The sequence below is a fragment of the Lissotriton helveticus genome, chromosome 7 (genome assembly GCF_964261635.1).
Source record: "Lissotriton helveticus chromosome 7, aLisHel1.1, whole genome shotgun sequence".
Taxonomy (NCBI): domain Eukaryota; kingdom Metazoa; phylum Chordata; class Amphibia; order Caudata; family Salamandridae; genus Lissotriton; species Lissotriton helveticus.
Window position 1 is genome coordinate 387,725,149 of NC_136068.1, and position 26,260 is coordinate 387,751,408.

At 49.4% G+C, this 26,260-nt stretch overlaps 1 protein-coding gene across 2 annotated transcripts in view; it reads right to left on the reverse strand.

Moving 5' to 3' along the window:
* Nucleotides 1-269: 269 nt before the first annotated feature.
* NFS1 (NFS1 cysteine desulfurase) overlaps nt 270-26,260 on the reverse strand; it is a 658,188-nt gene continuing 632,197 nt past the window's right edge. For both annotated transcript variants that reach the window (XM_078652222.1, XM_078652223.1), the window contains exon 13: nt 270-1,511. In XM_078652222.1, coding sequence (XP_078508348.1) covers nt 1,448-1,511 — 64 coding nt within the window. In that variant the 3' untranslated portion in view covers nt 270-1,447. The remainder of the gene's footprint in view (nt 1,512-26,260) is intronic.

Below are 26,260 nucleotides of genomic sequence, written 5' to 3' on the forward strand. Positions count from 1 at the left end.
GTTGTCCTCTGAAGGTTGAGCTGGCTCACGTGGGCCCAAATCCTGCGTCTTAATCAAAACTGTAATTTATTAGTTAGAAGCGTTCACAGAGGGATTGAAGCAGTCTAGTTCTTTTTTTCTGGACACAGACAACCAAGCTCTTTCCAGCATGTCTTCTATTCAAAAAGCAATTATGATTCAAATGCCCATCACCAACAGATAAGCAGGCAGCATGATTTCAGAATCACAGACACTCCATTAAAGAAATGCAGCACAAAGCACACATGAAAAACAGTGAGACCATATACAACATACGGCCATCTTTAATATTCACAATACCTTTACTGGCATAAGCAACTTATATTAGCGGTACATAGCCATTTTATTTTACACACAAACATTGCATAGATACGTTTATACTTATAAGAGTGGAGAACATTACGGTGCCTCCTTGTGCGTGATTAAGATGTACTATGCAAAATCTGCTTACTTGTGAAAAAAGACGGATGTCTGGAACCATTTTAAACTATCCAGAAAAGTAACTGACAGGTGCCGTCTTGAAAGTACCACAAAGAGAACAAGCAGAAAAAAGGTAATTCTTTGTAAAGGTCTGTTTGACCCAAGAAGCCCATCTTTACAAATCGCAATATCTTTGTGCGCTCATATTTCGAACATGTGCCAGCTCGTGGAATGTTAACCAGGAAATTACTTTAGATCAATAACACCGAAATGTTTACAAAACAAATTTCGACTTTCAAAAGTATCACTGGCCTCTTCTTTCACCGTTTAGAAAAATAGCACTTACTGGGTTAGGCTAAATCCGAGAATGATGCCATCGTTTCAAACAAGTGTAAATACAATTGTGAGTTCAAATGCTTATGACTATTAAAGAAGAGGAACTGTACTTAACTCCCACACAGATGTCAGCTACAAAATTAGAGAAAGAAAAAAACATTAGACGGAGTCAAAATGGACAATGAAACTGGTCTTAAATACATGTTTACCCATTTCTAAGTTTCAGCTTCTTCCAACTTTTGAATAATCCAATTGGTAAGCATTCTCTACTATTATACAACTGTACTGATTAAGGTGCTGCTGTGTTACCTGTGCTAACACCATCTGAATTTACGGCTGATCCATTACAGAAATAGCCAGATTATAACCGTAGAGGAAATATTTTGAAAACTTCAAGTGGCACAAATCTGAGAGGTGTTGTAGTGGATATTGCAACATGCAGCTTAATAAATGTCTAAACCCCCAAAAAATCACAGGGAAATATTAAGCATCCAGTCTCCTACACCCCCCTATATGGCATATTCCCTCTACTAGGATATTTTAATCCTAAAACCAGCCATTGTATCGCTTTAAGTACAGAGCAACATCTACATGATTCTGCCGCGAAATGGAAATGCACAACAAATACAGATCACTCCATCCCAACAGCAACGCCTTTAATTTGATGGAAGGTCTAGTGTTGTGTCCATTTGATGCTCTTCAAATCAATTCCATCTTGCACCATTTCCCAAAGAGGACTATAAAAAAACAAGCAAATTAAGGTTAAAAACTTCCCCAAAGACACATGAAGCTCAAACGATATACTTTCAACAACATAGAAATATTTGATTTAAAGAAACCAGACAATTCGGACTGAACAGAAATATGCAAACATTTGCACTGTTTTATTAGTGACACAAACAACTTACCAGTGAGGCCAGGGAGCAGATGATCCTCTTGGTCCTCATTACATGACGAGGACAACATTCTGATCCCTGTACAAATAAGTTTGCAAAGGGATTGGAATTAAGAGTTGTGTAATAATCATCAGTTTTGCCGTTTTCCCCTGCTAGATTCTGATAAGTCAAACCTGCTGAAATGTACTGTGGGGAAAAGGCCCACAAGAAAAAAGGCAAAGCACGTGGAATTGGTCTGTTAAATACTGATTCTGCATGTTATACTTCCTTTCACGTTGAGCATGCAGAATAGTAAATATTTACCACATCTGGTGAAAAACAAAAATCTTTCCGCTGTGATGGTATTTACCATGATGTTAAATACCTGACCCTATTCCTCCTACCTAAGCCTTGGTTGAGTTTGCGGAGTTCTACTAAGCAGAACTCCGCGAAGTGCAAAATAAAGCTCTGCCGTGCTACCCGGAGCTCCACAAGTGGCGAGTGCAAAGGAAAATGCCGTCCGTAGTGATTTTCAGTGTCAGGTGTTTGTCCACACTGTGCAATCATCGTAAACCGCACCATGCACAGAGCAAGCGGGCTCTGCTCCCTTTCTACCACTAGAGTAGATTTTTTACTAGAGCGGCAGCTTTCTTAATGCGATCGGACGGTTTCTCAACGTGAGCGGTCGTCGGCACATGTGACCACTCGCATGAGAAATCCAACCGCACGCATGGTTGATTCTCCACGCTCCCCAACTTGACATGGACGATCAATAATGAGTAAAAATCTCGCCGGGAGGCGGATTTTCCTTGCTTGCGAACTTGATATTGGCGAGTGAGGAAAAAAGTTTGCAACGCAGAGCGGAGTTTTTGGGATCTTCGCATAACACGGATTGCGGAAAACTCCGCAAACTCCGCGAGCGGAGTTCACCACCCAGGGTTTCTCCTACCTTCCAAAGAAGATATAGACCATGGGTCCTACTATGCCTCCTGTGTTCACCATCAGTTTAGTTTGCAAACTGATTTCCATAAAATATACATATATGTACAAAATAAAACTATTAAATCAATAAAACCGTTGAAGTGCAAGTACATCACCATAAAATACGACACAAATGAACAAACAATTATAAGGAACTCTGTGAGGGGCGACAACTAGGTGACCCACTTGTGGGACACCCCCGCGCCGCACGGCCACTTGTGGGACACCCCCGCGCCGCACGGCCACCAGCTGCTGCGTGCGCCCCCCTGCTGTGCCCTCTGCCTCGCTGCCAGCCGCGCTGCCGGCTGACCCTGCTATCATTGCTCTGTTTGTTTTAATAATCACTTGTGCTTGTTTTCCCTCGTAGCTCCTGCCCGTGTTTTGTGTTTCTGACCATCATTTTTGCTTGTTTTTCTCCTTCGTAGTCTTGCCCGTGTTAGTGTTGTTTTAACCCTCATTTGTGCCTGTATTTCGTAGTCTGCCCGTTACCCTTCGTGTTTCCCGCCTCCACCGCCGACCCCGCCCCTTTTTTTCTTCTGTTCCCTCCCCGCTCCCGCCTCCCAGCTGCTCCGCCCACCCGCGCACTTGGCCTTAAATGGCGACCGTGCGAACGCGCAGCGTTGACGCGCAGCGGGCGCGCCGATTGTGCACCGAAGGCGCGCCAAAGGTAAGCCCGTCTGCGCCCGTCCGCGCCTGGACCGCGCCCAGGGCCAGGACCCCTGGCCCCCACCGACGGAAGCCGACCCGACGAACCTACAGCGCCGCCGATCTCATCGCACTCAACACCGGCCGCATCCCAGGATGTCATCGAGCCGCCCCGAAGCACACCCACGGACCCTTCAGCTGCCACGCCTGCAAACTCACCTGCATCCGGACCTTCCCTGCTCCCGCCAAGCCGAACACCAGCAGCAACCACCTCAAGTGCATACTGCTCAACACCCGCTCCGTCCACAGACACGCAGTAGAACTCTGGAACCTCCTCGACACCACCGCCCCTGACGTTGCCTTCCTCACCGAGACCTGGATGAACGCCTCCTCAGCCCCAGACATCGCCATCGCCATCCCGGAGGGCTACAAGATCATCCGAAGGGACCGCACCAACCAGACGGGAGGAGGCATCGCCATCATCCACAGAGACACCATCCGCATCACGACCAACACCGACGACACCCTAACCACCGCTGAACACCTGCACTTCCAGATCCACACCAACCCGAAGACCACCCTCAGAGGCACCCTGATCTACCGACCCCCGGGTCCACGCACACGATTCAGCGAGGACATCGCCGACTTCGTCAGCCCGCATGCCCTCCCCTCCGCCGAATACATCCTCCTGGGGGACCTCAACTTCCACCTGGAGAACAACAGCGACCGCAACACCATCAGCCTGCTCGACAACCTCGCCAACCTCGGACTCAAGCAACTGGTGACCACCCCCACCCACCTCGCCGGACACACACTCGACGCCGTCTTCTCATCCAGCAAAGACGTCACCTTCAGCCACGCAACAGGACTCCACTGGACGGACCACAGCTGCATCCACTTCAGCTTCAAAAGAACAACGATCCACCACCACCAGCAACAGGTTGCCCGAAGAAGCTGGAACAAGATCACAGCCGACCAGCTCACCGCTTCCCTGAGCCAGCACCCTCCTGCCAGCTCAGCGAACCCCAGCCAGGCCGCCGACAACCTCACGAAGTGGATCAACAACGGCGCGGACGAACTCGCCCCTCTGAGAACCCCACCCAACAGACCCTGCAGCAGAAAAACACCATGGTTCACCGACGAACTCAAGAGCTCCAAGAAGAACTGTCGAGCCCTCGAGAAAGTCTGGAGAAGGGAACCAACTACGGACAACATGACCACCCTCAAGCTCGCCACCCGGAAACACCACCAACTGATCCGCGCCACCAAGAAAAATACATACAAGGACCGGCTGGACAACAACGCACACAACTGCAAGGAACTCTTCAACATCGTGAAAGAGCTCTCCAACCCCAGCGCCGGAAACAATGACATCACCCCGTCGCAAGACCTCTGCAACTCCCTCGCGTCCTACTTCCACAACAAGATCGCGGACATACACAACAGCTTCAGCAACGAACCAACGCAAGCCACAACCGCAACAACGCCACCCACCACCACCCTCCGCACCTGGACTCCGATCAGCACCGAAGACACCATCCGCACAATGAACTCCATCCATTCCGGATCTCCGACTGACCCCTGCCCTCACCACGTCTTCAACAAGGCCGACGCTGTCATCGCACCCCACCTGCGGGACATCATCAACACCTCCTTCGACACCGCCACCTTCCCGGAGAGCTGGAAGCACGCCGAACTCAGCGCTCTTCTCAAGAAACCCACAGCAGACCCCACCGACCTCAAGAACTACCGTCCCATCTCGCTCCTCCCGTTCCCGGCCAAAGTCATCGAGAAGACCGTCAACAAACAGCTGGCCGCCTTCCTCGAGACGAATGGATCCCTCGACCCCTCACAGTCTGGCTTCCGAGCGAACCACAGCACCGAGACCGCCCTCATCGCTGCCACCGATGACATACGAACTCTGATGGACAACGGAGAAACAGCGGCCCTCATCCTCCTGGACCTCTCCGCGGCTTTCGACACTGTCTGCCACCGCACCCTAGTACAGCGCCTCGGCAGCATCGGAATCCAGGACAAGGCACTGGAATGGATCACCTCCTTCCTCGACGGAAGAACACAGAGAGTCCGCCTACCACCGTACAAGTCAGAGGCCACCAAAGTCATCTGCGGCGTCCCTCAAGGATCCTCACTGAGCCCCACCCTCTTCAACGTCTACATGAGCCCCCTCGCGGCCATCGCACGCCAACACAACCTCAACATAATCTCCTACGCCGACGACACCCAGCTGATCCTCTCCCTGACCAACGACCCCGCCACCGCCAGAGCCAACCTGCACGAAGGGATGAGAGAGGTAGCCGAGTGGATGACGACCAGCCGCCTGAAACTGAACTCGGACAAGACGGAGGTCCTCATCCTGGGCTCCTCGCCCTCCGCCTGGGACGACTCCTGGTGGCCCCCCGCCCTGGGCACCGCACCCAAACCGACGGACCACGCACGCAACCTGGGCTTCATCCTGGACTCCTCCCTCTCCATGACCAGACAAGTAAACGCCGTCTCCTCGTCTTGCTTCAACATCCTGCGCATGCTACGTAAGATCTTCCGGTGGATCCCCACCGAGACGAGGAAGACGGTCACCCAGGCCCTCGTCACCAGCCGACTGGACTACGGCAACGCCCTCTACGCCGGAACCACCGCCAAGCTCCAGAAGAGACTCCAGCGGATCCAGAACGCCTCGGCCAGACTCATCCTCGACATCCCCCGACGCAGCCACATCTCCGGACACCTGAGAAATCTGCATTGGCTCCCGGTCAACAAGAGAATCACCTTCCGTCTCCTCACCCACGCGCACAAAGCCCTACACGACCAAGGCCCGAGCTACCTCAACAACCGGATCAACTTCTACACTCCCAAGCGCCTCCTCAGATCGACCAGCCACGCCCTCGCCGCCGTCCCCCGCATCCGAAGAGCGACAACAGGAGGAAGGTCCTTCTCCTACCTGGCCGCCAAGACCTGGAACTTACTCCCAACCGACCTGCGCCTGACCCAAGACCACCTCTCCTTCAGGAAGAAGCTCAAGACCTGGCTGTTCGAGCAGTAACGGCACCCCCCCCCCCCAACCCAGCGCCTTGAGACCCTACGGGTGAGTAGTGCGCTCTACAAATGACCTGATTGATTGATTGAACTAATAAAGAAAGTACCTTACATTAGCTGCAACAACCACTTCCTACACTGCCAGGAAATATATATGAAATGGCAATAAAGATCTGGATTTATGGAAGACAGCTAAATGTTGACGACTATTAAACAGAAAAGCAGTTTTTATTTTTTAACATTTTACTGTTTTGTCCCAAGGTGCCACACATCACTAATGTTAATCAAAAATAAGCAACAGTAAATACACATCCTTTTACTTGTCATGCGCTGTTGTCCGGCTCATAACTTCTGATAAACAATTTTGCCCAGGTTGGGCAAGCCTCACTGAGAAATGTATTTGCTTGATGTCATGTTGAGATGCGCTATTACCTGTTTTTAAATACTGTTTGCTCGTCCGCGAGGTAGTGGGTATTGGTTTGCTACTCTATTCAGTACTTATGACTATTGATGAGTATCCCCTGAAAGAGAAGGATTAATTACTTACCTGTAATCCTAGTTCTTTTCCAGGGGTATACTCATCAAAGTCATAAGCAACCCTCCCGCCTTCCCGGACGAGCATTTATAGTACGTTAATGTAGTGTTTGCATCTTATACTCAGGTTGCTACAAGTTAGTACACCGTAAAAAAGAACTGACCTAACTGTCACCTGTGGTGCATGATAGGAGCAGAGCTGCTCCTGGAGGTCTTAAAGGCACAGTGTCCAGGTTCTTGGAAGTCTTAAACGCAAGGTGCCAGTTTTTTACTGTACTGTGATGTTTATTCATCTATGCAGCCTATGGGCCAACTGCCTGCTATTACCTGTTTTTCATTTCTGAAAATAAAGGTTTCTTGTATGACACTATTACAGTGTATGTTCTCTATTACAAGGTGTATGTAGGAGATTATTTTTGTACAAGAAAAACCTATGTAATTTTGGCATTTTGCCCTATTGGAACTATGTTAGGCTGCATATTTATGTATTTATATACATGTAAATATGAATGTGGTGGAAGTGCTAGGGAATTGTGGCCTCCAAAATACACATATATATGTATATTTCTATATGCTCCGGGATCCCGCACGTGGGCGGAGCTTATTCAATGCTTATGACTATTGACGAGTATCCCCTGGAAGAGAACAAATATTGCGCACTAGGTGTAGCTGTTTGGACCGCAGAGGAAGTTTACGCTGCATTTCTGTTATATGTGTTAGCAAGACTAATGTGAACCTGCTGTTAAAAATAATATGGTAATCTCGCACAAAAGTAGCTATTATCACCATTCAAAGCATACGCTTCCTAGGCCCTAAGCCTTTCCCATATACACTATAAGCAGTTAGTACATTCAGGTTTGTTGTACAGTTAGTCTCTATTACAACAAGAGAGAAGGAGAATATGACCTATTACCATACATCCTTCAAAGCCACAATGATGCCCACAAAAAGAATGGTAGTGGACAAAGAACAAAATCAGATTCATAAATGCCAAAGTCCTAACACGACCATTGTAAAAAAAAAAAAAACGAAAAGCCTCACTCACTATTGTGGAATGGTTCATCAAAGGTGAATTCGTCCCACCTTGGTTGGATAATCCCACCAAAGAGCTCAAGACGAGGGAGGTTACAAGTATATTTGTTGCTGATAGGCGAGGGATCCAGATTAAATGGTAAAACTACGTCAGTGTTAGGGTAAAATATATCTCTTTCTTAAAAAGGAAAGGGCAATATTAAAATAATTTAAAAGGGTGAGACAAAATATGATGTCTCCCTCTCACTTCTAACCACCTTGTTTAGGCCCTTTTAGAGCCCAGAAGGGTCATGGGCCTTCATCAGGGTTAACAGGATCCCTAGAACATCATAGTCCTGACTCAGTCAGTGCTAAAGGTAAAAGTAGGTCTTACCATACTGGTCCATCTTGTAGAAGCGGACTGTAATGGAGGAAAAATGGAGGTGAGGGTGTAATTATGCACACCTCCTTACAGGTGATTTGGCTGAGAGTAATTATTATAGTTTATCAGTGCATCTCACTGGACAGTGATTCATAGTGATAATCACACGTGAAAGAAAAAGCCCAAAGACCCTTGAGTTACAAACCTGAGCACATCTATGTTGGGCAGTCATTTACCCTATGTTTTAGGCTCCATAGGTCTCACTAGAGGGAGGCCACTTCTGTAGTCACTCACCCGTGGAAAAAAGGGGACCATACAAATGTATCTACCATTTTCCGGTCATCTAGACTTCTGCTGATGAAGCATGCTTATAGCTATAACAAGGCCAAGCAGGGTTTTTTGCTGTACTTTGGCATTCACTATAATTGTATTTGTCAGTTTGTACAGCGTACCCACAGGTTCATTATACGCTGAGGGAACAATTACCAGACCAGGAAAACATTCACATGAAGTTAAAATCTCTTTCTCAATACAAATGGGTTCCTGGGGCGTCAAGTATTTTTTGATACAGCAAGAGGGATCCGGAATTCTTATGACCATAATAGGTCAAATGATTTATTAACTCAATTAAACCCACCGTATCCACGATGTTGCAGACAGTGCAGTCAATAAATAATGGTGGCAGTGGGTAGACGTATGAAAATATAGTATCAGATAAGTTAATGTGCATCCGATATAAAGAGTCCCCATCCAACTAATTGAGAATCTAGTAATAGTTTGGACATCCTTCACACTTAGTTAAGCCCATTATGTACATAAGGTCACAGCTAGCACACAGCCAAAAGTCATTAGTAGTGGTGGGTACATTCGAAAAACCACATTAAGTATCTGAAAGATGAAGAAGAACAGCCAATACAGAGAGTAAACATCCAATTTATTGGTGGCAGTGGGTGTATACTAAGCGGCCTAGTGCCACCACAAGTGCCAAACCGGAGACTCGCAGTGATCCACTTTCATGCATCGGGGTTCGGATCTCCGGTAGGAGCTCGCTTTTAATTTTATACGGTTACCCACTCCTTTCTGAGTGCTTGTACCACACTGGCGGGAGTGTTTTATTTCCTTGCAGCACTTTTGTGCTGGGAGGTGCCTGGCTCCATTTATTTTACAGTCTGATTTCCTTGTAGCACTTTGTGTTGTGATGTGCCTAGCGCCCTTTCATGTTATGATCTGATTCCCTTTTAGCCTTTATTGCACGGAGATGCCTGGCTCCCATTTTTGCTTTTAAAACCTGCTGTGTCTCTCTTCACTTTTTAGTTTTCTTTCTTACCTGAAGTGCATTCGACTGAAGGGTGCAGCTAGTGATTCACTGCCCGTCCTGTTGGCCATGCCCTTTGGAGGCGGACTATTTCTCTATGGCCAAAAGCAGCTGCATGCCAAAGGGAAGAACAATAGTTACTTACCTGTAAACAGGTGGTTCTCCAGTATTGGTGTCTTTCATAGATTCACATGCCTGAATCATTCCCCGTCGTCGGAGTAGGAGTCTCACGGTATATAAAAAAAGCAATAAAATGCCATAAAATATATAGCAAATAACAGAAATACCAAACCAGGAAGTAAGTAGCCCCAGCTACAGTAGAAAAAACTTCCATACTCGTGACTATCTAAGTCATTATGTGTTAGTCCAAACTGCAGCCAATCAGGCGACAGCACCCACCAGAATGTTCTCCCCAGAGGCTCAGGCTCTCAGATTTTCTCGCACAGGAGTGAAGTCCCATGCTATTCGAGAGAGCCTCTGGGGGAAGGCGGGCGGGTTGCATGTGAATCAATGAAAGACACCAATACTGGAGAACCACCTGTTTACAGGTAAGTAACTATTGTTCTTCTCCAGTATTAGGGGTGTCTTTCATAGATTCACATGCCTGAATCAGAATAGTAAGCAGTACTCACATTATAACGCTCGTAGACGTCAGAATATCATGTATGCATATAATTAAATATACCTATGTATATAGTATAGGAGACATGCATAACAGTAATCAACATGTTCTGAGCAAACGTCTAAAGAGCATAAATGAGGAGGTGGAAACAGAGGCTCACCTTATTTGAAAAGATTGCGAAGCACTGCTCTCCCAACCGAAGCATCTGCATCATCTGCCGAGTCCAGACAGTAGTGTCTAGTAAAGGTGTGCCTGCTAGACCACGTGGCAGCTCTGCAGATCTGTCGAAGTGGCACACCAGCAAAAAGGGCAGTGGAAGAGCTAACTGCCCTGGTTGAATGTGCTCTTGGCAAGGCTTGTAAGGGCCTACCAGCCTGTTGGTGACAAAGTCCAATCGTAGAGGAGACCCATCTAGCAATGGTCTGTTTTGAAACAGCACAACCCCGGCGTTGCTGGCCATAAGCCACGAACAGTTGGTCTGTCTTGCGGATGGCCGAAGTTCTGGAGAGATAAAATCGAAGACATCTTCTAATGTCTAAAGAATGCAGTGCTTTCTCAGCCGTAGACTGTGGGTTAGGAAAGAATGTTTTAAGGACAACAGGTTCATTAAGATGAAAGTCCAGTGGCACTTTAGGCATGTATGTGGGATTAGTGCGCAATACCACTGAGTCCGTGGTGAATTGAAGGAAAGGTGCCTTAGATGTAAACGCCTGAATATCGCTGACCCTCCTAGCAGATGTCAAAGCCAGGAGCAACGATACTTTCCATGTCAGAAATTTCAGGTCCACCTTATGAATCGGTTCAAAGGGGTGTCGCATGAGCTGAGATAGGACGATGTTCAGATGCCATGCCGGAGGAGGTTTTCGGACCGGCGGAAACATGCGAAATAAGCCCTTGAAAAATTGTTGGATGATCCGTACAGAGAACAGGGAGTTTGATCCATCTTGGCGAAACCTAGAGATGGCTGCTAGGAAGACCTTAAGAGTAGAGTGCGCCAAACCCAGTCTGGCTAGATGCAGAAAGAAAGGAAGGATTTGTTCTGGTGTTGCTTGAATGGGATGTAAGTCATTAGCTTGGCACCATGCACAGAACCGTTTCCACTTGAGTTTGTATGTTTTGATCGTGGATGGAGCTCTGGCTTTTGCAAGCACCTCCTGACAATCTTGTGGAATGTTTAGGTGTGCAAATTCCATGTGTTGAGGAGCCAAGCTGACAATTTCAGCGAGTTCGGGTCCGGATGGTATACCCTGCCTTGCTGGGTGGATAGAAGCTGCGGAATGCGTGGTAGTGGTATAGGGTTGCATTCCGAGAGAAGGAGTAGTTCGGGGAACCAGTATTGTCTGGGCCATCGAGGAGCAATTAAGATCAACCGGCATGGCTGTTTCTTCATTTTCCTGATAACTTTCGGGATCAGAGGTATCGGTGGAAAGGCGTACGCGAATATTTGATTCCAGTTCAGCGAAAGGGCATCCCCACACGAGTCCTTGTGGGGAACCCAGCTTGCAAAGAATGGGCATTTCCGGTTCTGGAAGGTTGCAAACAAGTCCAAGTCCGGATGCCCCCACATCTGAAAGATGCGACGTAGAGATGGGAGATGAAGTTCCCACTCGTGAGTGCAGCCCCCGGACCTGCTGAGAGAGTCCGCCAATACATTCGCAATCCCCGGAACGTGGACCGCTGACAGATGAATATCGTGAGTCAAGGCCCAACTCCATATTTCTTGTGCTTGTTGAGATAGTCGGACTGATCTGGTCCCGCCCTGTTTGTTTAGATAATACATGCAGGTGGTGTTGTCTGTCCGTATCAAGACTGTGGCACCTTGCAGAGTCGCTTGAAAGGACTTCAGGGCTAAAAATATGGCGTGTAACTCTAGCCGGTTGATGTGCCATTTCATTTGGACCTGGTTCCACTTCCCGCTGACCGTCATGCCTTGGAGGTGTGCACCCCAGCCTGTCATTGATGCATCGGTCGTCACTATGAACCTGGGAACCTCCGCTAGGAAAGAACACCCCACTTGTAAGTTGGATCGGTGGGTCCACCATGCGATCGCTTGTCGCATGCGAGGTGTAATGTGGAGGATATCCTCGAAAGATCCTGTGGCTTGGATCCATTGGCGACTGAGTTCCTCCTGTAAGGGTCTCATCCGAAGACGGCAGTTGGGAGTGAGCAGAATGCAGGAAGAAAGCATTCCGAGGAATGACTTGAATATGCGTACTGAAACGCACTTTCTTAGTGACAATGTCGTCGCGAGTCGTTGAATCTTGACTTGTCTTTCTTCTGAAATGAATACTTGGGCAAGGTTGGTGTCCAGTGTCGCTCCTAAGAAGTCCTTTCTCGTTGTAGGTGTGAGACGAGACTTCTCGAAGTTGATTGAGAAACCTAGGTTCTGCATCAGAGACAAAGTTTTTTGAACGTGATCTTGAGCCGTGTCGAAAGAACTGGCCTTGATAAGGCAGTCGTCCAGGTATGGATAAATTTGAATCGATTGCAACCGAAGATGGGCCGCTACTGGGGCCAGCATCTTCGTAAACACTCTGGGGGCTGAACGCAGGCCAAATGGGAGGACCTTGAACTGGAAGTCCCTGCCAGCCACTCTGAACCTGAGAAACTTCCGATGCTGTGGGAAAATCGGTACGTGGAAGTATGCATCTTGAAGGTCGAGTGTTGCCAAAAACTCTCCCGCCGAAAGAAATTGGAGGATTTCCTGAAGTGTTAGCATCCTGAATGTGAGTTTCTTCAGAAACTTGTTCAATGCTCGCAAGTCGAGGATGGGGCGCCACTCTCCTGACTTCTTGCGAACAAGGAAAAATCTTGAGTAGAAGCCTCGTCCCCTCTGATGATGAGGCACTCTTTCGATTGCCCCTTTCCGGATCATGGTGTTGATCTGGACGAATAGCTCCTTGAGGTGCGCTGGATCGGGTCCTTTTGGGGGGCAATTTGGGGGGATTTTTACGAATTCTAAAATGTGTCCTCTGGCTACTACATCCAGGACCCATTTGTCTGTAGTAATTTCGGACCAATTTAAGTAGTGTTGGGATATTTGTCCTTCAATTTGGTTCGGGTTGGCACAAAGTGGTGGCAGGATGCGTGCCTCATTTCTTGTTGTCTCTTCCTCGATAATTAGATTTTCCTCGAGGTTGAGAGTAATTTCCTCTCTTTTGTCCATAGGTTTGTTGCCGGTAAGGCTGAAATCTTTGGTTTCCCTGGGTGGAGGAATAAGAGCGTTGTTGGGCGTATCCTCCTCTATTATTGAAATTCCCCCTTCCTCTTGTGCCACGAAAGGAAGATTTCCGGTATTGAAGGGTACCCAGTGAACGTGCTGTTTCAGTGTCTTTCTTTATTGCCTCCAGGGCCTCATCAACATGTTTGCCGAATAGTGACTCTCCATCAAAAGGCATGTCAATGATTCTGTTTTGAACCTCCTGCCTAAAGGAGGTTGCTCGTAACCATCCTTGCCGTCTAAGAACAGCTGCACCCGCAAGCTGTCGAAAGGCAGTGGCAGCAACGTCCACAGCAGCGTCAATCATCTCCGAGGAGACACACTCTCCTTCCTGAAGGATTTTCTTGGCCTCAGTGCGATCAGGCTCGGGGAGCTTGTCCATGTACGGTGAGATGTCCGACCACATCTGTCTATCGTATCTCCCTAAAATGGCGAGGGAGTTTGCGGCCCGGATGGTCGTGGCTGCAATGGTAGAAACCTTCTTGCCAATGGAATCAAGGCGTCTCCCATCCTTGTCTGGAGGAACAGAGACCTGAGACGTAGGGTTGGAAGATCTCTTCTGCGCTGCCTGTGCCACCACAGAATCGGCTTTAGCTTGCCCGACAAGGCATGCTGGAGAAGTAGTAGGCGCCCTATATTTTTTATCTACTCTAGGGAGCACTGCTGGTAAGGAATTCGGCTTGGCCATGATCTTAAGACCCTCCTTCCAGATGAAATCTATAATTGGAATGGTCCAACTCTGCTTATGAGGGGTAGATTTAAAATCATACAAAAAGCAGTCTTCTTGTTTTGCTTCCATGGTTATCAGAAACCTCCTAGTTGCTCTATCCATGATCTTGTGAAATGAGGCAACGTCCACGGGTGGTGACTCAGAAGTAGTAGGCTCCGCCGGAGAGGGTGTGTTCGCATTGTAATCCTCATACTCCGACGATTCTTCCTGTTCCGAGAGCTCCTCTTCCCTTGGCTGAGGAGATGAAACTGGTGACGTAGGCAACGTTGAGCGACTGTCCTCCAACGCATTAGTAGCCCTTGGTCGTGTCCGCGGAGAGAGGGAAGGCCTTCCCTGCGGCAAAGGTGTAGACATCACTGAGTCACCAGACTCAGAAGGTGGGAAACGTCTATAATAGTCACTGAGCATGTACTGCAAATTGCGGAATAAATCTTCAGGCAATTGCCTATCAGTGTCAGGTCTGTCAGCACGCGGAGCAGGCTGAACGTCCTCCATGTTATCCTCAACATCTTCCTGAACTTTAATATGGAGTTCGGATGGACTCCTAGCTGCCCCAAAATTTTCGTCTTCATAGGATCCTTCCTCATCTGAATCCAAAAGCTTGTCAGGCACCACAAGGGTAGTAGAAATAGATTCCGCAGTAGCTCTCTTTTTTAATAAAGTAGCTGTAGTCGCAGGAGATGGCAATGGAATCCCTGCTGTCTGCGCAGACCAAACCTGCAAAGTAGTGCAGCTTGAAAGAGGCGGCGTCAACGGGACGTCTGTATACTGCTGACAGTGCTGTCTCGTCGACGGGGTCGTCGACGGGGTCGTAGACAGTAGCTTCGTCGACGAGTGCTTTGCCGTCGACGAGGATCTCTTCGTCGACGAGGTCGTCGACGGTGGTGTCGTCGTCGAGGCCGTCGACGGTGGTTTCGTCGTCGAGGCCGTCGACGGTGGCTTCGTCGTCGAAGTCGTCGACGGTGGCTTCGCCGTCGCCGTCGACGGGGGCTTCGCCGTCGTCGACGGGGGCATCGTCGACGGAGTCTTCGTCGTCGACGAGGATTTTACCGTCGACGGGAGGGCCGTCGACGTCGATGTTCTCGTCGACGGTGCCAATTTTATCGTCGACGGGGATCTCAAAGATGAAGATGACAAAATCGTCGACGGTACCTTGGCCATCGTCGTCGGGGCAACTGTCGACGACGAGATAGGCCTAATCTGGACATGAACCAGTGTAGGCGAAGAAGCTGAAGACATGACAAGTGTAGGCTTCGGTGAGGAGAAAGTCATAGTGCAGATGGTAGAAGTGGCCACATGAGAAGAAACACAGTCTTTCCTTGACGTTGAAATTGTCAATAATGGCAACTGAGGAGGCACAGATTTAGAAGATTTCTTAGGCACTGTCTTAGTCCCAGACTTCTTAGAGGGCGTAGAATCCCCTTTGGAAAGTGGGATAACTTTACTTGAAGAACTAGGCCCAGGAGCATCCTGAGAAGATTTAGACTTCTTAACCACCTTCGCCCTCAGAGATGAAACATCAGTTTCAGCCTTCCTCTTAGTTGAAAGAAATGAAGAGCCGGAACCACAACTTCCTACCTCAGAGACAGGGTCATCCTTGTTCTTTAGTCTATTGAGCCACAATAGAAGGCGCCCTTCTCTATCCTTGATGGTCTTGGAGGGGAAAGTCCGGCAGATCTTGCACTCCTTCACCTCATGATCAGGATAAAGACAATACAAACATTTCTTGTGGGGGTCCTCTTTGAAAAGTCTTGGCTTCCCACAAGAGTCACAGGCTCTAAACAGGGATTTAGATGAAGACATCTGTGAAAGTTGAAGAAATTAGTGATATAGAAGAAAAAACTGAGCAGAGCTCAGGGAGACTCCCTTCACACGACGTGCGGTAGAAAATCTGAGAGCCTGAGCCTCTGGGGAGAACATTCTGGTGGGTGCTGTCGCCTGATTGGCTGCAGTTTGGACTAACACATAATGACTTAGATAGTCACGAGTATGGAAGTTTTTTCTACTGTAGCTGGGGCTACTTACTTCCTGGTTTGGTATTTCTGTTATTTGCTATATATTTTATGTCATTTTATTGCTTTTTTTATATACCGTGAGACTCCTACTCCGACGACGGGGAATGATTCAGGCATGTGAATCTATGAAAGACACCCCTAATACTGGAGAAGCCCGTCTGCGCCCGTTCCCATCTGGCCGGGCTGCCAGTTTCAGTTTAATGAATGTAGAGACAAGGCGGGAGGCGGTCCGGGCAATGTCGGGGCGGGCAACGCTGCCGCAATCCGGAAATGCTGCCCCCAGCCCCCTTCTGCTCCAGGCAACGCTGGGGCGGGCTGCTAGTCTTCTCTATAGGAGGACTGCCCTCTCCACCTTGATCCACGAAAAGACGGACTTTTGAATTGGAGAGTTCCCAATGCTCTGGCTGTGTCCATATCTTTCTTTATACTTTAGAGAGTGTGAGAAGTTGGCCTGATGTGCAGTGTTCACTATTCTAGTGATCACTATATATCAGTCCAAACAACCCTTATTGATGATTGGTTGTAAGTCAACCTTATAGACCAGCTATCCTAGTAGCATGGATACGAGCAGTCTAAGGCTAAGACTCTAGAGGGCGTGTTAAGCCAGCTGTTTTACCATCACATTACCCCTTGAACACCCAGTGAAAGGACACCACACAAGTGTTATGAAAATAAACAATGTATTTATTAGAATCACAACAACCCTGTACTCTTTATGAGGACAGGGTGCTAAGCACACAACAAAACTCTTACGAAAATACTTTTAAGTTAGCACGTTACACAAATGCCCGAGGGGCACGAAAAACCATATACGCTAAAAGTGGAATGCGAATTACTAGCAGGTAAGTAACAGTTCTAATAGGCTTTGGAATCGCTAGGACTGGACTAGGGAATCGTTAGATTACTACTAGGAGGCCCAGGGGACTCGGGTGCAGAGTGTGCACTCTCACGCGGGATGCGGGACAAAGTCTATGGAAGCTAGAATTCACAAAGTTAGTGTTCACGGGCGAACCCGACCTGGTAGGGAGAAAACGACAGTGGATCCTGACCCTTGGATAGTGAGGCTATGCTGGGACACCGAAGTGCCGAAGTTACCTAGCCCAGGGGCTGCAGCTGCATAGGTCTGAAAAGACGTCGGGGATCTCGTTGCCGGACCAGGAGCCTGGAAGAAGGAAGTTGCTGGCAGGCGACCAGTGAAGGAAAGTTCGATGGATCCAAGCCTGGATCAAGGAAGAAGAAAACCTGAAAGCAGAGGGGACCAAGTTCTTGAATCACTAGCCAGTGATTAAGTGGGCACCAGGATGGCACCGGGCGAAGTCACCGCAGTCAGGTGAGTGGGCGCTGCTGGGCTCTGCAGTCTCTCGGACCAGGAGGCGCTGTCGGCGACCAGGATGGAGGTGCGAGCTGTCCCACGAAGGATGAAGTCGTTGGCGTCGAAGTTACCCAGGATTGGGCAACAAGCCTTGGCTAATTCAAGCCCACGCGGTGGACTCAAAATGGCGTCTTGAGTGGACCAGGAGGGTCCGGGGTGCTCCTCTTCTGGAAGGGAGCAAGGGCCAGTCTGGAGCAACCAGACCAGCAGCAGAAATGTCGTCGGGCGTCGTCAGGAAGGCCACAAGCCAGCGGGCTAGTAGCCAAACAACGCGGTGAGCAGTAAAAAGCAGAAGGGCCCCACGCAGATCGTGGAGATGCTGGGGGGCTGCTCTTCGGTGCTGGAGCTGCTCAGGGTGGGGGCTTCTCGGACCCCAAAGCACTCACCAGGAAATTACTCGGTGGGCTTGCTGTGCAGAAGTCGTCCAGTCTTGGCGATGGCCGGTCCCTCGAGGTCTCGTCGCACCCACGGTTCTCAGCTGGGCTGTAGAGGTGGGTAGAGGTCAGAGGTGCCAGGGAAGCCGGGTCTCGTCGAGCTGGGCAGTCGGATTCCGGAGGAAGGACGTGCAGCAGACCGCAGTGTTCTTAGATGGTGCCTGCGGATGCAGGGTGACTACTCCTTAGCCACAAGGGAGAATCTTGAGGAAGAAATCGTGAAGTCCTTTCGTGGAAAGTGGTATCTTGATTCCAAAGATGATCTGATTTGGAAGGGGGCCAGTCTCTACCTTTATCCTGTAAAAAGGGGCTGGCACGCGACTAAGTCCTGCCCTATGGGTGGGACCAGGAGGGGGGTGGTTACACCCACTTCCTTGGCGGGCTTTTCCCCAGCACAGGGTCTGGAGTGACCCTGGAACTGGTTCCAGCCAGCCTATGCACAGTGAGCACCGGGGTGCCACGTGCAGTCACCTTCCTCTAAAGCCCTGCCTACCTACAATACACAAAACCCTGTCTGGGACGGTGCTGGCACCGCCCCTGGCAGGAAACCCTTTGTCCTTATCTCCTGCTCTGGGAGGACTCCCAGCAGCAGGAGGGCAGACTTGTGTCTCGGTGGCAGCATCCATTTTGTGGATGCTAAGGCTCTGTCTGACTTTTAACCGGGTTATAGGTTACAGGCATGTCGTGTCCCTCTAGAAGGGTGGAATGCTAACCCCGTCGCCAGAATTGGCGAGGGGTTAGTATTCCAATTCGTATGACACCTTACTCGACATGTTTTGATAAAGCGATACCAGAGTTGGCACATAACCGCGAGGATTATAATGCACTTAAGAGTATATGGTATGCGATATCATGGAAACGGCTAAGGGATGGATCCCGAAAGCCGCAGACAGGCTCAGCTCGTGCCAGAGCACCATCTCACACGATTCCAAGCACTCTGCCTTCAGGATTGTTAAGGCCTGCCATAGGAGTGACTGATAGGAGATCTGTGTGTCCATTTTAGGGTTAGATATAGGTATACTATATCTAAAGCAAAGGGTGAGTACACCACCTTGCCCCAGCTGTCGTGCAGCCAGTTGTGTCAGTTTTAGTTAGTCAATCCAGGGGTGGCACAATACATGCTTCAGCCCCTGGGAGACTTCTGGGTGCACCTCAGCCCTGGGTACAGGGACTTGGAGAGGGCCCAGGGCCAATTCAGTACCTGAGTACAATTTGGATAGAGAGAACAGCTAGGCTGTGGGTCTGATTAGCAGGCCCACAGCCAGGGAAAGTCGTAAACCAGTGCAGCAAAAAGCAAAAATCTGGGTGATCATAGGATTGCAGACCCTACTCTCCTACATGACCCCCCCCCAAACTTTGGGACAATAAGCTAACCTTGACCAGGTGAGTCTTCTTGCTCTAAGTGGAAATACCTGGAGAGCCCATCAGCATTGCTGTGATCAGTCCCAGGTCTATGCTCCACTGTAAAATCCATCCCCTGTAGGGAAATGGACCACCTAAGCAGTTTGGGGTTTTCACCCTTCATCTGATTTAGCCACAAGAGGGGCTTATGGTCTGTCTGAATGGTGAAGTGAGTGCCAAACAAGTAGGCCCTCAGCTTCTTCAGGGCCCAGACCACAGCAAAGGCCTCCCTCTCAATAGCTGACCAATTTTTCTCTCTGGGTGTCAACCTTCTACTAATGAAAGCAATAGGCTGATCATTACCATCAAAATTCAGTTGAGACAGAACAGCTCCCACACCCAACTCAGAAGCATCTGTTTGGACAATGAATGGCTTGGAGTAATCTGGACTCTTGAGGATAGGTGCTGTGCACATGGCCTGCTTTAGGTCATTGAATGCTTTCTGACAGCTTGCTGTCCACTGAACTTTCTTTGGCATCTTCTTGCTTGTCAGGTCATTAAGGGGGGTCACTATGGACCCATAATTTCTGACAAACTTCCTATAGTACCCAGTCAGGCCCAAGAAAGCTCGAACCTGAGTCTGGGTGATTGGAGGAGTCCAGTCCTTGATGGCCTGTATCTTACTCTCCAGTGGCTGAACCTGGCCTCCACCTACAAGGTGGCCCAGGTATACAACCTGTGACTGCCCTATCTGGCACTTTGTGGCCTTGATAGTGAGGCCTGCCTTTTGCAGGGCCTCTAACACTTTCCTCAGGTGGACCAGGTGATCCTCCCAGGTGGAGCTAAAGACAGCAATATCGTCAAGATAAGCTGCACAGAAGTCATCCAGCCCAGTGAGGACTTGATTCACCAACCTTTGGAAGGTGGCAGGTGCATTTTTTAGTCCAAAGGGCATTACCACAAATTGATAATGCCCTCCAGGGGTAGAAAATGCTGTCTTAGGTTTGGCTTCCTCAGCTAACCTGATTTGCCAATACCCAGCTGTCAAATCAAATGTGCTTAAGAAGTTGGCAGAAGCCAATCTATCTATAAGCTCATCTGCTCTTGGTATTGGGTGGGCATCAGTCTTAGTGACTGCATTGAGGCCTCTGTAGTCTACGCAAAACCTCATCTCTCTCTTACCACCCTGGGTGTGAGGCTTTGGCACTAGAACTACTGGGCTAGCCCAAGGGCTATCTGAGGGCTCAATGACTCCCAGCTCCAACATTTTCTGCACTTCAGTTTTGATGCAGTCTCTAACATGATCAGGCTGTCTGTAGATTTTACTCTTGACAGGCAGACTGTCTCCAGTGTCAACATCATGGGTACACCAATCAGTTTGGCTGGGTGTCAGAGAGAACATATGTCTGAAGGATTGCAAGACTTGCCTGCAATCCTGTTGCTGATGTTCAGTGAGGCTGCCACAAAAGACAACACCATCAACTGATCCATCATCAGGATTCTGAGTGAGCAGGTCTGGGAGAGGGTCACTCTCTTCCTCCTGTCCCTCATCTGTGGCCATGAGCAAGCTCATGTCCTTCCTGTCAACATATGCCTTGAGCCTGTTAACATGGAGCACTCTGAGAGGGCTCCTGGGAGTTCCAAGGTCCACCAAGTAGGTAACCTCTCCCTTTTGCTCAATGATGGTGTGGGGCCCAGACCATTTGTCTTTCAGAGCTGCTGGGGCCACTGGCTCCAGCACCCACACCTTCTGTCCTGGCTGGTACACAGTCAGTACAGCCTTTTGGTCATGCCAAGCTTTTTGAAGTTCCTGGCTGGCCTCAAGGTTTTTAGATGCCTTTTCCATATACTCAGCCATCCTGGAGCGGAGACCAAGTACATAGTCCACTATGTTGGTTGCAGGCTTTTTGAGAGGTCTCTCCCATCCTTCCTTCACCAAACACAGGGGTCCTCTTACAGGATGCCCATACAGAAGCTCAAAAGGGCTGTAGCCAACCCCCTTCTGTGGGACCTCTCTGTAAGCAAACAAGAGGCAGGGGATCAGGACATCCCATCTTCTCCTAAGAGTTTCAGGTAGTCCATGAATCATCCCTTTCAGGGTCCTGTTGAATCTCTCAACAAGCCCATTGCATTGTGGATGATAGGGTGTGGTGAACTTGTAGTTCACACCACACTCTTTCCACATGGCAGTCAGATATCCTGACATGAAGTTTGTACCTCTGTCAGAAACGACCTCCTTAGGGAAACCCACTCTGGAGAACACTCCAACTAGGGCTCTTGCCACTACAGGGGCTGTAGTGGTCCTAAGGGGAATAGCCTCAGGATACCTGGTGGCATGGTCCACCACCACCAGTATAAACTTGTGTCCTGATGCTGTCTGGGGTTCCATTGGACCAACAATGTCAATCCCCACTCTTTCAAAGGGAACCCCCACCACAGGTAGTGGTATAAGGGGGGCCTTTGTTGTGCCACCTGACTTACCACTGGCTTGGCAAGTGACACATGAGCGACAAAACTCCTTGGTATTCTCATTCATATGGGGCCAGTGAAAGTGTGAGACAAGCCTGTCCCAAGTCTTTGTCTGACCTAAATGACCTGCAAGGGGAATCTCATGGGCCAAGGTGAGAAGGAAACCTCTCAGAGACAAGGGGATGACCAGCCTCCTGGTTGCACCAGGCTTGGGGTCTCTTGACTCAGAGTACAGGAGTCCATCTTCCCAGTATACCCTGTGGGCACCTGTGGCATTCCCTGCAGCCTCAGCAGCAGCCTGCTGTCTGAGGGGTTCAAGGGAAGGGCAGCTCAACTGTTCCTTCCCCAGGTCTGCTCTGGAGGGTCCCCCTGAGCCCAGAAACTCAACTTGATCAAGTTCAAGCTCTTTAGGCTCAGTTTCCCTCAGCTCTTCTAGATCAGCCTCCTCAGAGACTTGATCCTCAACCTGGGGCAAGGGGGAAGGCAAAGCCTTACCCTTACTGCTCTTCTTCTTGGGAGGTGTCTGGTCCATAATTTCAGGATCCAGCACCTGTTCAGTGGGGCATCTTCTGGCCTGTGACCTAGTCACAGCAAGCACATGTGCTGGCAAGCCTAACATCTCCATGTGAGTCCTCTGCTCCACTTCTGACCATTGTGATGACTCCAAATCATTGCCCAACAAACAATCAACTGGGAGGTCTGAACTGACTACAACTTTCTTTTGTCCCTTCACTCCACCCCAGGAGAAAGCTACAATTGCCACACTATGACTAGTAGTGACATTGCTGGCATTGGTCACCAGGAAATCAGTACCTGGCATGATCTGTCCAGGGTCCACAAAGTTAGGTGTCACCATGGTGACACTGGCACAAGTGTCCCTATAGGCCTGAGCCATTTTGCCATTAATCAAAGGTGTCTGCCTGTATTTGCCCAAAGTATTGGGACTTATTTCAGGGGACATATCCACATCCCCTGTACAGACAAGGACAGCCTGAGTGAGTGTGCCAACTAAGTTGTCAGACCCCTCAGTACCCAAGGTTAACCCAACTAATGCCTTGGGAGTGACACTACCACTACTGACTGTACTAGGGGGTGCAGTTGCTTTAGGAGCTGTAGTGGTAGGAGTTTGTCCTCCTCCTCTTTTGGTGCACTCACTAAACCAGTGAGATTTACTTTTGCAGTACTGGCACCACCTTTTGGACTGGCCTTCTTGAGCCTTCTTCTTCTGGGAAGCCTGACCCCCACCCTCTTTGGTTTGTTGGGGACCTGGTGAAGACTTCTGGTCATTTTGCTCATTCTTGACATTACCCTTCTGGTCTGCTTTCTTCTGACCACCCTGGTTCTGGTTCTGGTTCTGCTTGATCCTTGTCCTGACCCATTTGTCTGCCTTCTTTCCCAATTCTTGGGGAGAGGTCAGATCTGAATCAACAAGGTGCTGGTGCAGCAACTGGTTCTGACAATTGTTCAAAATTTGTTCTCTCATCATTAGATTATACAATCCTGTGTAATCTGTAACCTTGCTACCCAGCAACCAGCCCTCCAAAGCCTTAGTGGCACAATCCACAAAATCAGACCAGTCCTGAGACTGAGTTTTCTGGGTGTCTCTGAACAGCAACCTGTACTGCTCAGTGGTTAAACCAAACCCATCAACCAGTGTATTCTTCAGGACCTGGTAATTGTTAGCATCCTCCACTCTTGTAGTGAGGAGCTTATCTCTACCTTTACCGTCAAAGGAGAGCCACAGTATAGCTGCCCACTGACTCTGGGGAATGTTCTGCACAGTGCAGGCCCTCTCCAGAGCAGCCATCCATTTCTGGATGTCATCCCCTTGCTTAAAGGGGGGCACTATTTTAGTCAGGTGTTTAGTATCTAAACCCTTCTCTATCTCTTGGGAGATTGCTGCCACCAGTGGGAGCTAGCCCACTCATCTGCTGCTCTCTTGCCAGGGCAAGCTTCTCTTTGGCCAGGGCAATTTCTTCCCTTTCAATCCTCAGTTCAGCTTGTCTCATCCTAGCTTCATGCTCCTTTCTCTGAGGGGAAGTAAACCTCCTCTGTGGAGGATTCCTTCTCCCCTGAGAAGAGGCATTAGAGTGCAGAGATCTATTGGAGTCCCTAGAAAGAGATCTATCTCTCCTAACTCCAAGGTTAGGCCCACTTCGGGTTAGTACTGGGGGGCCCCCAGATCCTAGCCCAAGTAAGTCTAAGTTGGTCCTAGTTAGCCTTCTGACTACCTCAAGACCCTTGTCTACCTCATCCCCAGAGAGTACCTCCTCATCCTCCTCCTCAACTGCTGAATCAGTGTTGGGGAGGTCTGGATCCCCAGAGGTTCCCTCTAAGGCTGGCATGCTCTCATGTAACTGAGAGAGCTTTCTGGCATCATATGTCTCTAAGAGACCTATCAGAAAGGGAAGGGTGGGGTTAGACCCCTGCTTCAGTTTCCTGGAGACACAGAGTTGCCTCATCTCCTGAAAATTGAGAGCTGCATATCTTGAAGTGACCTGTGGAGGGTCAACACTGACCAGGGGAGTCTCAGTAGAGTCCCCCTGAGTCGACATGCTTTTCTAGTGAGGTGTAAGTGGTGCACTTACCTACACTATATGTTTGCCTACTGATCCCTTGCTAGAGTTGTAGTTTAGGGTGTGCTAGGCCCTAGGAGCTACAACAGCTGGTTCAGTAGAACTCAGAGTATTCTAAGCTAAGTTATATGTACCTTTAGTACTTATGTGATCTTTCACAAGATATTCTTAGGGCATGTGTGGTAAAACAACAGCAAGCTCAAATCCCAACCGCTGCTCACCAATGTGAGAAGTTGGCCTGATGTGCAGTGTTCACTATTCTAGTGATCACTATATATCAGTCCAAACAACCCTTATTGATGATTGGTTGTAAGTCAACCTTATAGACCAGCTATCCTAGTAGCATGGATACGAGCAGTCTAAGGCTAAGACTCTAGAGGGCGTGTTAAGCCAGCTGTTTTACCATCACATTACCCCTTGAACACCCAGTGAAAGGACACCACACAAGTGTTATGAAAATAAACAATGTATTTATTAGAATCACAACAACCCTGTACTCTTTATGAGGACAGGGTGCTAAGCACACAACAAAACTCTTATGAAAATACTTTTAAGTTAGCACGTTACACAAATGCCCGAGGGGCACGAAAAACCATATACGCTAAAAGTGGAATGCGAATTACTAGCAGGTAAGTAACAGTTCTAATAGGCTTTGGAATCGCTAGGACTGGACTAGGGAATCGTTAGATTACTACTAGGAGGCCCAGGGGACTCGGGTGCAGAGTGTGCACTCTCACGCGGGATGCGGGACAAAGTCTATGGAAGCTAGAATTCACAAAGTTAGTGTTCACGGGCGAACCCGACCTGGTAGGGAGAAAACGACAGTGGATCCTGACCCTTGGATAGTGAGGCTATGCTGGGACACCGAAGTGCCGAAGTTACCTAGCCCAGGGGCTGCAGCTGCATAGGTCTGAAAAGACGTCGGGGATCTCGTTGCCGGACCAGGAGCCTGGAAGAGGGAAGTTGCTGGCAGGCGACCAGTGAAGGAAAGTTCGATGGATCCAAGCCTGGATCAAGGAAGAAGAAAACCTGAAAGCAGAGGGGACCAAGTTCTTGAATCACTAGCCAGTGATTAAGTGGGCACCAGGATGGCACCGGGCGAAGTCACCGCAGTCAGGTGAGTGGGCGCTGCTGGGCTCTGCAGTCTCTCGGACCAGGAGGCGCTGTCGGCGACCAGGATGGAGGTGCGAGCTGTCCCACGAAGGATGAAGTCGTTGGCGTCGAAGTTACCCAGGATTGGGCAACAAGCCTTGGCTAATTCAAGCCCACGCGGTGGACTCAAAATGGCGTCTTGAGTGGACCAGGAGGGTCCGGGGTGCTCCTCTTCTGGAAGGGAGCAAGGGCCAGTCTGGAGCAACCAGACCAGCAGCAGAAATGTCGTCGGGCGTCGTCAGGAAGGCCACAAGCCAGCGGGCTAGTAGCCAAACAACGCGGTGAGCAGTAAAAAGCAGAAGGGCCCCACGCAGATCGTGGAGATGCTGGGGGGCTGCTCTTCGGTGCTGGAGCTGCTCAGGGTGGGGGCTTCTCGGACCCCAAAGCACTCACCAGGAAATTACTCGGTGGGCTTGCTGTGCAGAAGTCGTGCAGTCTTGGCGATGGCCGGTCCCTCGAGGTCTCGTCGCACCCACGGTTCTCAGCTGGGCTGTAGAGGTGGGTAGAGGTCAGAGGTGCCAGGGAAGCCGGGTCTCGTCGAGCTGGGCAGTCGGATTCCGGAGGAAGGACGTGCAGCAGACCGCAGTGTTCTTAGATGGTGCCTGCGGATGCAGGGTGACTACTCCTTAGCCACAAGGGAGAATCTTGAGGAAGAAATCGTGAAGTCCTTTCGTGGAAAGTGGTATCTTGATTCCAAAGATGATCTGATTTGGAAGGGGGCCAGTCTCTACCTTTATCCTGTAAAAAGGGGCTGGCACGCG